The sequence below is a fragment of the Poecile atricapillus genome, chromosome 7 (assembly GCF_030490865.1).
Source record: "Poecile atricapillus isolate bPoeAtr1 chromosome 7, bPoeAtr1.hap1, whole genome shotgun sequence".
Taxonomy (NCBI): domain Eukaryota; kingdom Metazoa; phylum Chordata; class Aves; order Passeriformes; family Paridae; genus Poecile; species Poecile atricapillus.
Window position 1 is genome coordinate 33733926 of NC_081255.1, and position 13536 is coordinate 33747461.

Genomic DNA, 13536 nt, shown 5'->3' on the forward strand with positions numbered 1-13536 from the left:
AATGTCACAGGGCTGGGTTTAAAGGAAACAGCAGAGAGGGAGAGGGAATCATCAGGGAATCAGGGAATCATCAGGGAATCAGGGAATCAGGGAATCATCAGGGAATCAATCAGGGAATCAATCAGGGAATCAGGGAATCATCGGGGAATCATCAGGGAATCAGGGAATCATCAGGGAATCAGGGAATCAGGGAATCATCAGGGAATCAATCAGGGAATCAATCAGGGAATCAGGGAATCATCGGGGAATCATCAGGGAATCAGGGAATCAGGGAATCATCAGGGAATCAGGGAATCATCAGGGAATCATCAGGGAATCAGGGAATCAGGGAATCATCAGGGAATCAGGGAATCATCAGGGAATCATCAGGGAATCAGGGAATCAGGGAATCACAGAGTCCTTTGGGCTGGAAAAGCCCTCCCAGAGCCTGTCCCCAGAGCTGTCCCCTCCTGTCCCCAGAGCTGTCCCCTCCTGTCCCCAGGGCTGTCCCCTCCTGTCCCCAGAGCTGTCCCCTCCTGTCCCCAGGGCTGTCCCCTCCTGTCCCCTCCTCTCCCCTCCTGTCCCTTCCTGTCCCCTCCTGTCCCCAGAGCTGTCCCCTCCTGTCCCCAGAGCTGTCCCCTCCTGTCCCCTCCTGTTCCCAGAGCTGTCCCCAGGGCTGTCCCCTCCTGTCCCCTCCTGTCCCCAGGGCTGTCCCCTCCTGTCCCCTCCTGTCCCCTCCTGTCCCCAGGGTTGTCCCCTCCTGTCCCCTCCTGTCCCCTCCTGTCCCCTCCTGTCCCCTCCTGTCCCTGAGCCCTGCCAGGGAAGGGACCCACGGCCTTTGCTGCCCTGGAATCTTTGGGTGGACAGCTGCAGGTTTTCCTGACACCTTTAGGAAAGCTGTGCAATCAAAGATCCACTCCTTCAAATGGAGATTTTCCTGGCAGGAAACATTCACTCCCAACCCTTTAAAGCTGCCTTTCAAACTCCTCACAATTCAATCCCACAGGGTGAATCTGCCACTTCCCTTCTCGGTTGTTTTCTCAGTCGTCTCCAGAAATTTTCCTAAATTAGCTCCATCCATTCTTTTTAAAGACAGGCATTTGCTTCTGCTCTTTCCAACTGGTGGATTTGGCTGCTTGCAAATATCAGATATTGTCATCATCCTCCCTTTACCCCTCCCTAAAACTCGGAATGGAACTGTGGGGGGTTGGAAGTGAAGGAGGAGTGTGCAGAGCACAGGAGTGTGTGCAGAACACGAGGAAATGAGGATGTCTCGCTCTTCCAGCATTGACTGGACCTGAGAAGAGGTTTTTATCCCATGGTGGTGTCTCCAGGAGGGTGTTTAGTGTGCCATGAGCTGCCATCAGGCTAAAAGGGAGCCCTCGGTCCTTCCCTGAGCCAGGGGGCTCAGCTGGGACACCAAGGGCTGATCCAGAGTCCTCCTGCTTCATCCTCTTCCTTCCAGAGTCCTCCTGCTTCATCCTCTTCCTTCCAGGAACTCCAGAATCCTCCTGCTTCATCCTCTTCCTTCCCAGGAACCCCAGAGTCCTCCTGCTTCATCCCCTTCCTTCCAGGAACCCCAGAACCCCTGGCCTTCAGACACCAAAGCTGATTCAGAACCCTCCTGCTTCATCCCCTTCCTTCCCAGGAACTCCAGAGTCCTCCTGCTTCATCCTCTTCCTTCCAGAGTCCTCCTGCTTCATCCCCTTCCTTCCCAGGAACTCCAGAACCCTCCTGCTTCATCCCCTTCCTTCCAGGAACTCCAGAGTCCTCCTGCTTCATCCCCTTCCTTCCAGGAACTTCAGAGTCCTCCTGCTTCATCCTCTTCCTTCCAGGAACCCCAGAACCCTCCTGCTTCATCCCCTTCCTTCCAGGAACTCCAGAACCTCTGGGATACAGACACCAAGGGCTGATCCAGAGTCCTCCTGCTTCATCCTCTTCCTTCCAGGAACTCCAGAGCCCCTGGGATTCAGACACCAAGGCTGATTCAGAACCCTCCTGCTTCATCCTCTTCCTTCCCAGGAACTCCAGAGTCCTCCTGCTTCATCCCCTTCCTTCCCAGGAACTCCAGAGTCCTCCTGCTTCATCCTCTTCCTTCCAGAGTCCTCCTGCTTCATCCTCTTCCTTCCAGGAACTCCAGAATCCTCCTGCTTCATCCCCTTCCTTCCAGGAACTCCAGAACCCCTGGCATTCAGACACCAAGGGCTGTTCCAGAGTCCTCCTGCTTCATCCCCTTCCTTCCCAGGAACTCCAGAGTCCTCCTGCTTCATCCCCTTCCTTCCCAGGAACTCCAGAGTCCTCCTGCTTCATCCCCTGCCTTCCAGAGTCCTCCTGCTTCATCCTCTTCCTTCCCAGGAACCCCAGAGTCCTCCTGCTTCATCCTCTTCCTTCCAGGAACTCCAGAGCCCCTGGGATTCAGACACCAAGGCTGATTCAGAACCCTCCTGCTTCATCCTCTTCCTTCCAGGAACTCCAGAGTCCTCCTGCTTCATCCCCTTCCTTCCAGGAACTCCAGAATGCTTTGGGGTCCTTCTGGCAGCCTGGGGCTCCCAGGACCTCCCCAGCTGGCTGGATTTGTTTCACTGAGGGAGGTGGATCCTTGTTTTGTTTAACCCAAGCGTTTCCTCTGGGGGGATGGTTTGGTTTTTTAGCTTTATCCCATGTTTTTTTCCTCCTTCTGCGCCTGGCATTGCCACATAACACAAGGAGTTCCTGAAAGACGCTTTGGACTCTGCTTCAGGCACCTTCAGCGAGAGTCTCAGGGGTCACCAACCATCCCAGGGCACTTAATTCAGTGGAGCAGAAGCAGCACTCTGCAGGGCCCCCAGGAAATGATCATTTTGTGCCGATTGTCCTCTGCCTGCAGATCCCACAGGATGGAAATTTCAGGTTTATAATGGAAATTCGGTTGCAGCCGTGACTAAAGCACCTCCAACGTGGCAGAATTATGAGTTTCAGATGAGAGCAGCCCTGCTCCACTCCAGATAAAATATCCCTGATTTCCATCCCTGTAAATGAGATCACCTCCCAACTCCAACATTTCCTGCTCCTGGAGCCCGGCAGAGCAGGGAAAAAGCACTCAAACCCATTCCAGAGTGAGAGATCCCCCGCAGCTCCGGGGAGGAATTTAATGATGGATAAAAGCCACAGACCCTGCTGGGAGCACTGGGATCAGACACTGGTGCCACAGCACTGGAGCAGCTGCAGCAGAGCCAGGACCCTTCGGGGGTCTCTGTCCCAGGGCAAACCTCCCCTGGCCTCCTCCCTCTCCACAACTCTTTTCCCATCTTTTCCTCCCTCTGCTGAGCAGGGACAGGATGGTAACAGAGGCTGGCACCAGCAAGTTAATTTTATAAAGGAAACTGACTCCCTGCTCGAGTGCTGGCAATTTAAAAGAGTAATGGATTGTCAGTTTTAGCTGGGAAGTGGTTGTTAGATGATTTTAAAGTCTTTTGCATATTTATTTTGTCCCACTTTAAATAAATTTGGGGAAGATTTATCTCGTTAGCTTCAAATGCAAGTCCCTCTTGGCCTGGCTGAGGAAACAAATTAGACTTCGCAAACATTGCAAAGACTAAATCAATACATTAATATTTAGGGGACATTAAGGGGGTTTATTAAACAGAAAAAGGGCCTGGAGTATTACTTTGGGAACATTATACATGTTTAAATAAAAAGCCGAGGTTGTGGTTCCTGACTGAATCTGTAAAAGGCATTTCCATGGAACACTGAATTATTTCCAGATCCCCACAGGGATGAGGTGGAGGGCACAGGAGAGGGGCTGGGAGCCACAGGCAGGGCTGTCCCGAGCCTGCCCAGCCTGGATGGCTGCAAATGAAGATGAGATGTCAGGGTTTTGTGTCCCTGCTCCCTGCTCTGGATGTTTGGGAGCGCTGGAAGCAGGGGCTGGGCTGCTGTGGGCTGGGGAAGGACAAGGGGACAAGGAAGGGACACCGGGGGGACCTGGGGACAGGGGTGGCCCAGGGTTGGGACCTGGTGAGCTGTGCCAGCTGTGAACCCTCAGCAGCCAAATCCAGCCCCAAAACCCTGATCTGGGGTGCCAGAGGGTGCTGGGGCTGCAGCACCTCCACACTCAGGGACACAGGGACACAGGGACACAGCCCTGTCCTTGGGGACACCACGGGCTCAGGCCTGCCTCCCACTGCCACCATCAGAATCCCATCATCCCAAACCCCAGCCTGGCTCCCAGTGTCCCTGTCACCCTGTCCTGCTGATTCCCAGTGTCCCTGTCACCCTGTCCTGCTGATTCCCACCATCCCAAACCCCTCCTGGCTCCCACTGTCCCTGTCACCCTGTCCTGCTGATTCCCACTGTCCCTGTCACCCTGTCCTGCTGATTCCCACCATCCCAAACCCCCTCCTGGCTCCCACTGTCCCTGTCACCCTGTCCCAGGGTGTCCCATGGGAACCACTGTCCCAAACCTTGGCCTCCCTCCCTGCTCAGCCCATCCACAGCAGGATGGGAGCTGGGACAAGGGAGGGACAGACACAGGGAATGGCTCCCAGTGCCAGAGGGCAGGGCTGGATGGGATCTTGGGATTGCAGGAATTGTTCCCTGGCAGGGTGGGCAGGCCCTGGGATAGAATTCCCAGAGCAGCTGGGGCTGTCCCTGGATCCCTGGCAGTGCCCAAGGCCAGGCTGGATGGGTTTGGAGCAGCCTGGGACAGTGGGAGCTGTCCCTGCCAGGGTACCAGGATAACCCTCGTGCCACCCTCTGGAGCAGGAGTGGATGTTCCAGTTCCTCACAGCAGAGCTCAGGGCAGGCAGAGCAGCCCTGGGTGTGAGCTGCTGCTCCCACTGGGAATGCAGATGGATTCAAGGGAGTCCCTGTGGGAAGGCAGAGCTGAGGAGCTGCTGGAGCAGCCCTCCCACACCTGCCCCATCCCCACCTGTCCCCAGCCCAGAGCACCCAGTGCCACCTCCAGGGATGGGGATCCAAACCTCCCTGAGTTCCAGAGCCTGACCCCCCTTTCCATGGGGAAATTCCTGCTGCTGTCCCCCCTGAGCCCCCCTGGCCCAGCCTGGCTCCCTCTCCTCTGTCCCTGTCCCTGCTCACCCCCCAAGCCGAGCGCTGACGGGTCCTGAGACCTCTCACAAACGTCACAAAAACTCCTCGATGACATTTGAATAAAACAGAGACAGAGCTCAGAGCTCCAGCCCAGCATCCCTGCAGGATTCCAGAGGTGCCAGGGGTGAGGGGAACTGGTCAGGGGGGTGGCTCACCCCGTTATTCCCAGGGGATTTCCAAGTGCCATGGATTAATAGGGATTGCCAGTTCAATTCTTCCTTTTGATTCATTGCTTTATTACTCATAAAAATGCAAAAGAAAATGTTAATGATGATTGCACCAAAGACTAATAAGTTAAAGCCTTAGGTTATACTTTGCATTTCTGAAGATACAAATGCAATTGCTTAATAATTATGCATATTTTTAACTATTGAGTTATTATTTCTCTATATGCTTGTAGTTAGCCTAATTAATTTTAAGCTCCTGTTGATATATTTTACACATGCAATTAATTTCCAGCTTGTTTTTTTAGCCCTTGCATGAGGGCATTAATTATTAGGAAGACAATCAAAACCAAGAATTGTTCAATCAAAACCAAGAATTGTTCACCCTGGAACAATACAATAAATATTAAATCTATGTGAAGAAGGAAGGAAGGAAGGAAGGAAGGAAGGAAGGAAGGAAGGAAGGAAGGAAGGAAGGAAGGAAGGAGGGAAGGAGGGAAGGAGGGAAGGAGGGAAGGAGGGAAGGAGGGAAGGAGGGAAGGAGGGAAGGAGGGAAGGAGGGAAGGAGGGAAGGAGGGAAGGAGGGAAGGAGGGAAGGAAGGAAGGAAGGAAGGAAGGAAGGAAGGAAGGAAGGAAGGAAGGAAGGAAGGAAGGAAGGAAGGAAGGAAGGAAGGAAGGAAGGAAGGAAGGAAGGAAGGAAGGAAGGAAGGAAGGAAGGAAGGAAGGAAGGAAGGAAGGAAGGAAGGAAGGAAGGAAGGAAGGAAGGAAGGAAGGAAGGAAGGAAGGAAGGAAGGAAGGAAGGAAGGAGGGAAGGAGGGAAGGAAGGAAGGAAGGAAGGAGGGAGGGAAGGAGGGCTCACCTTGCACGGTCAGGTGCACCTGCATGGTCCTGGGCGTGTGCTGGGTCTGCACGGAGCAGGTGTAGGGCCCATCATCCGTCACATCCACGTCCTGGATCTGCAGGCTGTACTCCCTCCTGTTGGCCGTGGCGATGGACACGCGGGGATCCACGGACCACTTGTCACTGCCCGCGAAGATGATGCTGGAGCGGTTCAGCCAGGCCCCTTTGGAGGCTCCATCTTCCAGGTAACACCTGGGGAAAGGGAAGCCGTGAGCATGGGAGGGAGGAGCTGCTCAGTGCCTCTGGCTGCTGCTGGCTTTGGGCTGGGCACAGCTGTGATTTCCCAGCGTTGGAACCGTTTGTAAACTCGGGATCATCCTCACCCCAGAGCCCAGATTCCAAACAGATGTGTGTGCCTGTGCCTCCTGCCCGCTGCTGCTGCTGGCAGAGCCCGGGAGAGCAGCAGGAGGAAAACCTCAGATGCTCCTGGCCCAGCCCTTTCTCCTGCAGCCCCAGCCCCGAGGGTCAGAGCCACCTGTGCTCCATGGAGAACTCCTGCCCTGCTCCTGAGGCACAGAGCCACCTGTGCTCCATGGAAAACTCCTGCCCTGCTCCTGAGGCACAGCCCCTTTCTGCTGCTGACTTCAGGAGCCAGGAGACCCTTCCCAGGAAAAGCATCCAGACACAGAGAGTCCAAACCAGCTTCTCCTCACAGGGTCCACAGAACTTCATATTCCCCCATTCCCCAGAGTGCCACAGTGGTTTGGGTGGGAAGGGACCTGACAGCTCATCCCATCCCATCCCAGTCCATCCCAGTCCATCCCATCCCATGGATCCCATCGCATGGATCCCATCCCATCCCATGGATCCCATCCCATCCCATGGATCCCAGTCCATCCCATGGATCCCATCCTGTGGATCCCAGTCCATCCCATGGATCCCATCCCATCCCATGGATCCCAGTCCAGCCCAGTCCATCCCATCCCATCGATCCCAGTCCATCCCAGTCCATCCCATCCCATCGATTCCAGTCCAGCCCAGTCCATCCCATCCCATGGATCCCAGTCCATCCCAGTCCATCCCATCCCATGGATCCCAGTCCATCCCAGTCCAGCCCAGGGTGTCCAGCAGGGACAAGGGAGCTCCTCCCTGGGGCTGGAAGTGAGGGGACCCCAGGACAGGGAGAAGAGGCAGGAGCAGCTTTATTCCAGGAGCTGCTGGAGGAGCCTGGGGCTGCCCGAGGGGTGAGGAGGATGTTCAAGCCTGGCTCAACACCTCTGTGCTCCAGCTCTCCTCATCCAGCAGCTGGGGAAAGGCAGAGCAGCCATGGGAGAACGGGCAGAGGGAAAGCTGGATGGACCCAGGGCTGTGAGCAGCAAACTGCAGAGCCAGGAGCCATCGGGAAGCGATGCTGGGGCACTGGGAAAGCTGCAGCTCTTTCCATAAATTAACCACTCTTCAGGAAATGTGGAGAATGAATTAGGCAAATTTCACACTCACCCCCGCGCCCACCTTGGAATTTGAGGCTTTGAAACAATTTTAAAAGCTGAAGGAAGGTAATAAGGAGGATAATACAAAGTGCAACAGACTAAGGGGACTTTTTTATTTTATAAAGAGCTTTCTACATGAAGGAAATCCAGGAGAAGAAGGGGATGCAATAGAGCTCATCCCTTTGATGAAACATTAAAATAGCACAGCCATAGAAAGTGGAAGGAGGAAATGGTGATTTGGTGGCTTGAGCATCTGGCAGCATTGTTTAAGTGGAAAATGACATTCCATTCAGGAATAAGAAAACTGGAAACATCAGGCTGAAATTGTTCAGAAACAAAGCCTGAGAATAACCATTCATTAAATTAATGATCTCAGCCTTAAATCTGAAAGGGTTCTGAGAGAAGCTGTGGGATAAAAATTCCCCATTTATAGAGCAGAGGAATGGGATGTCACCGGGAAGTGGCACTTTGAGGCTGGGATCCCTGCAGGAGGAGTTCTGTAGGGTCTGGTCCCATCCAGGGAAGGCAAGGAGCCTCTTTCAAAGTCCTGTGAACGTTTTGAACTGGATTCTAATGAACAGCAGGGTGGGAGAGGCAGAGAAAGCTCTGATTCATGGAGGTTTTTCTACCACGTGTTTCTTTCCCACTGTGTTTCTGCAGCAGCTGGATCCAGTCCATCACAGCCAGGCTGAGCAGCCGGGGCTGGGGGAGCTGTCCCCGCTCCCTGGCGTGGAATGAGATGAGATTTACGGTCCCTCCCAGCCCAAACCACTCTGGGACTCCATTGAACCAGGATTTCTGAAGAGTTCAGATTTTAGCCAAGAGTTAGAAGTAATTTATAATGATCAAGATGTAAGTCAGATGAGCAAATGGCAGGTTAATGATTATGAGATGCTTAAACCAGAGCTAATTGTTCCATTGTTGATAGAAGTGCAGAAGGAGCCTTATAGGAACAGAGGGAACCCAGGGAGAGCAAGGGCAGCACCTGGGCTCTGCCCCAACCCATCACCAGCAGGGCCTGGATCCTGCCAGAGCTCACACTCACCTGAGGAAAACATTCCTGACACACCTGGATCCTGCCAGAGCTCACACTCACCTGAGGAAAACATTCCTGACCTCCCTGGATCCTGCCAGAGCTCACACTCACCTGAGGAAAACATTCCTGACACACCTGGATCCTGCCAGAGCTCACACTCACCTGAGGAAAACATTCCTGACACACCTGGATCCTGCCAGAGCTCACACTCACCTGAGGAAAACATTCCTGACACACCTGGATCCTGCCAGAGCTCACACTCACCTGAGGAAAACATTCCTGACTCCCCTGGATCCTGCCAGAGCTCACACACAGGTGAGGAAAACATTCCTGACACACCTGGATCCTGCCAGAGCTCACACTCACCTGAGGAAAACATTCCTGACTCCCCTGGATCCTGCCAGAGCTCACACTCACCTGAGGAAAACATTCCTGACACACCTGGATCCTGCCAGAGCTCACACTCACCTGAGGAAAACATTCCTGACCTCCCTGGATCCTGCCAGAGCTCACACTCACCTGAGGAAAACATTCCTGACACACCTGGATCCTGCCAGAGCTCACACTCACCTGAGGAAGACTTTCCTGGCTCCCCTGGATCCTGCCAGAGCTCACACTCACCTGAGGAAAACATTCCTGACCTCCCTGGATCCTGCCAGAGCTCACACTCACCTGAGGAAAACATTCCTGACACACCTGGATCCTGCCAGAGCTCACACTCACCTCAGGAAAACATTCCTGACTCCCCTGGATCCTGCCAGAGCTCACACTCACCTGAGGAAGACTTTCCTGGCTCCATCCTTTGAGGCCCCTGCCCCAGCTCCAGCCCAGCCACCCAAACCCAGAGCAGAACTGAGCAGGGTGAGGGACCCACGGGCTCATTTTGATGCTGAGTGGGGATGGGAGGTGCTGGGGGTGGCCAGATGGGCTGGAAGGTGTGGATGGATGGGGATGGAAGGGTTTGGGGAATAAACAGAGAGAGGAGAACCTTGTTTGGGGCCTTTTGGGGACGATCCCCTGCTGCCCACAGTGAATAAACATCCCTTTGGAACTTTAATTAGTGATCATTGTCTGAGATCGCATTTACCATTTCATTAATTGCACTGTCCCACTGTTCATTCACACTCACACATCCAGAGCTTGGAGGGAAGTGTTAGTGCTGTGAATTCTTCCCACAGGAGAGAAAAGCCTCCTCCTCCTCCTCCTCCTCCTCCTCCTCCTCCTCCTCCTCCTCCTCCTCCTCCTCCTCCTCCTCTCCCTGCACACAAACCCAACTGCACCAACTCCCGCTCTCCCTGTGTGGCTCACCAGGAAAGAGCCAGCCTTCCTCAGAAAGAATTCCCAGAATCTCTGAGCTTGGAAAAGACCTCTGGGACCATGGGGTGGGATGGGCTGCGCTTTGTGGTCCTGGGACATCCCCAGAGAAGCTCCTGAAGCACCCAGAGCTCCCGCAGCTCCTGCAGCACCCACAGCTCCTGCAGCACCCACAGCTCCTGCAGCTCCTGCAGCTCCTGCAGCACCCACAGCACCCACAGCATCCACAGCTCCTGCAGCTCCTGCAGCACCCACAGCTCCTGCAGCACCCACAGCATCCACAGCTCCTGCAGCACCCACAGCTCCTGCAGCTCCTGCAGCTCCTGCAGCACCCACAGCACCCACAGCTCCTGCAGCACCCACAGCTCCTGCAGCTCCTGCAGCACCCACAGCTCCTGCAGCACCCACAGCACCCACAGCTCCTGCAGCTCCTGCAGCACCCACAGCTCCTGCAGCACCCACAGCTCCTGCAGCACCCACAGCATCCACAGCACCCACAGCTCCTGCAGCACCCACAGCTCCTGCAGCACCCACAGCATCCACAGCACCCACAGCTCCTGCAGCTCCTGCAGCACCCACAGCACCCACAGCATCCACAGCTCCTGCAGCACCCACAGCTCCCACAGCTCCTGCAGCACCCACAGCACCCACAGCACCCACAGCACCCACAGCATCCACAGCTCCTGCAGCACCCACAGCTCCTGCAGCTCCTGCAGCACCCACAGCACCCACAGCTCCTGCAGCACCCACAGCTCCCACAGCTCCTGCAGCACCCACAGCACCCACAGCACCCACAGCACCCACAGCATCCACAGCACCCACAGCATCCACAGCATCCACAGCACCCACAGCATCCACAGCTCCTGCAGCACCCACAGCTCCTGCAGCTCCTGCAGCACCCACAGCTCCTGCAGTACCCACAGCTCCTGCAGCACCCACAGCACCCACAGCACCCACAGCTCCTGCAGCTCCTGCAGCACCCACAGCACCCACAGCTCCTGCAGCTCCTGCAGCACCCACAGCTCCTGCAGCAGCCACAGTTCCTGCAGCTCCTGCAGCACCCACAGCTCCTGCAGCACCCACAGCATCCACAGCACCCACAGCACCCACAGCTCCTGCAGCTCCTGCAGCTCCTGCAGCACCCACAGCTCCTGCAGCTCCTGCAGCATCCACAGCTCCTGCAGCACCCACAGCTCCTGCAGCTCCTGCAGCATCCACAGCTCCTGCAGCACCCACAGCTCCTGCAGCACCCACAGCTCCTGCAGCACCCACAGCTCCTGCAGCACCTGCAGCACCCACAGCTCCCACAGCTCCTGCAGCTCCTGCAGCACCCACAGCTCCTGCAGCACCCACAGCTCCCACAGCTCCTGCAGCACCTGCAGCACCCACAGCTCCCACAGCTCCTGCAGCTCCTGCAGCACCCACAGCACCCACAGCTCTCCCCTGTCCCCTGTCCCCTGTCCCCAGCCCTGTCCCTGGGAACTGCTCTGGGATGCTGCACACTTTGTCTGGAACCTTCCCCAGCGCGGTTCCCAGCTCCAGCAGCAGCCAATATCCTGTATTTTCCCACCACCCCCGTGGGATGTGATGGATGAAGTGCATATTTACCCCGTGGAAGCAGCAATCAAATGATTCATCTCAGAAATGTTTTCTAATCTAACAAATTTAATCCCTTTCTGTTTGCAAATCCCTCCCCAGTGCTGGAGCCCCAGTCACTGCCTGCAGCTCTCCTGCAGGACACTGAGCTCCAGTCTCTGCCCATCACAGCCTGCACTGGATTTTAAACTGAGGAAAAACAGGAATTTCACTGTTGAAAGGAGGGCTTGGCCTCTCCCCCAAAGCTCCCCAGTTTCCCGAGGAAGAGGAGCCTTTCCCCCATGGTTTGTGTGAGCTCAGGCATCTCCTGGCCCAGGGAGCGGCTCCAGCAGAGCACCACGAGCTTCAACAAAAATAAAACCAGCAAAACCCTTCTGTGGTATAGAAATGGATAATTCAGTTTTCTTCCTATGTGTTCATAAGTAAATAAAAACTGGTTACATGTATTGAGCAGGCAGGGGCTGCAGCAGGGACAGCTCGAGAGGAAAAGGAAAATCTGCAAAGGAACCAAGAGGCACCGGGGAAATCAGAGCCCACCCTGGTGAGATCGGAGTACAAACAACACAGGGCTTCACATCTGAGATCAGAGTGGTGTGAAACTTCACATCTGAGATCAGACTGGTGTGATTCTGCACATCTGAGATCAGACTGGTGTGATTCCTCACATCTGAGATCAGACTGGTGTGAAACTTCACATCTGAGATCAGACTGGTGTGATTCTGCACATCTGAGATCAGACTGGTGTGATTCCTCACATCTGAGATCAGACTGGTGTGATTCCTCACATCTGAGATCAGACTGGTGTGAAACTTCACATCTGAGATCAGAGTGGTGTGATTCTGCACATCTGAGATCAGAGTGGTGTGATTCCTCACATCTGAGATCAGAGTGGTGTGATTCTGCACATCTGAGATCAGAGTGGTGTGATTCCTCACATCTGAGATCAGAGTGGTGTGATTCTGCACATCTGAGATCAGACTGGTGTGATTCCTCACATCTGAGATCAGAGTGGTGTGATTCCTCACATCTGAGATCAGACTGGTGTGATTCCTCACATCTGAGATCAGAGTGGTGTGATTCCTCACATCTGAGATCAGACTGGTGTGATTCCTCACATCTGAGATCAGAGTGGTGTGATTCTGCACATCTGAGATCAGACTGGTGTGATTCTGCACATCTGAGATCAGAGTGGTGTGATTCCTCACATCTGAGATCAGACTGGTGTGATTCCTCACATCTGAGATCAGAGTGGTGTGATTCCTCACATCTGAGATCAGACTGATGTGATTCTTCATATCTGATCTCAGACTGATGTCATTATTCACATCTGATCTCACACTGATGTGATTGATTCTGCACATCTGAGATCAGACTGATGTGACTGATTATTCACATCTGAGATCAGACTGATGTAATTATTCACATCTGAGATCAGACTGATGTGATTGATTCTTCACATCTGATCTCAGACTGATGTAATTATTCACATCTGATATCACACTGATGTTATTCACATCTGATCTCACATTGATGTCATTATTCACATCTGATCTCACACTGATGTGATTGATTATTCACATCTGATCTCAGGCTGCTGTGATTCCTCACATCTGATCTCACACTGATGTCATTATTCACATCTGATCTCACACTGCTGTGATTCCTCACATCTGATCTCACACTGATGTCATTATTCACATCTGATATCACACTGATGTGATTCCTCACATCTGATCTCACACTGATGTGATTCCTCACATCTGATCTCAGACTGACGTCATTATTCACATCTGATCTCAGACTGATGTGATTCTCCCAGCCCAGGCATCTCAACACTCAGTTCCAGTAACTCCCTTCTCCCTCAGAACTTCCTTCACAAACCAGAGAATATCTCCAGATCGTGCATCTCAATACTCAGTTCCTGTAAAACCACTCAAACCCTTTCCTCCCTTCTTGGAAATCTACTTAACAAACTTACAATAAATAAGAATATGCAACAGACTCGGAGAGGAAGGACTGTTCAGCCCCA

General features: G+C 53.8%; 1 protein-coding gene across 1 annotated transcript in view; it reads right to left on the bottom strand.

Moving 5' to 3' along the window:
• NEGR1 (neuronal growth regulator 1) overlaps nucleotides 1-13536 on the bottom strand; it is a 204159-nt gene that overhangs the window by 93305 nt on the left and 97318 nt on the right. The window contains exon 2 of the mRNA XM_058843215.1: nucleotides 6091-6323. Coding sequence (XP_058699198.1) covers nucleotides 6091-6323 — 233 coding nt within the window. The remainder of the gene's footprint in view (nucleotides 1-6090; nucleotides 6324-13536) is intronic.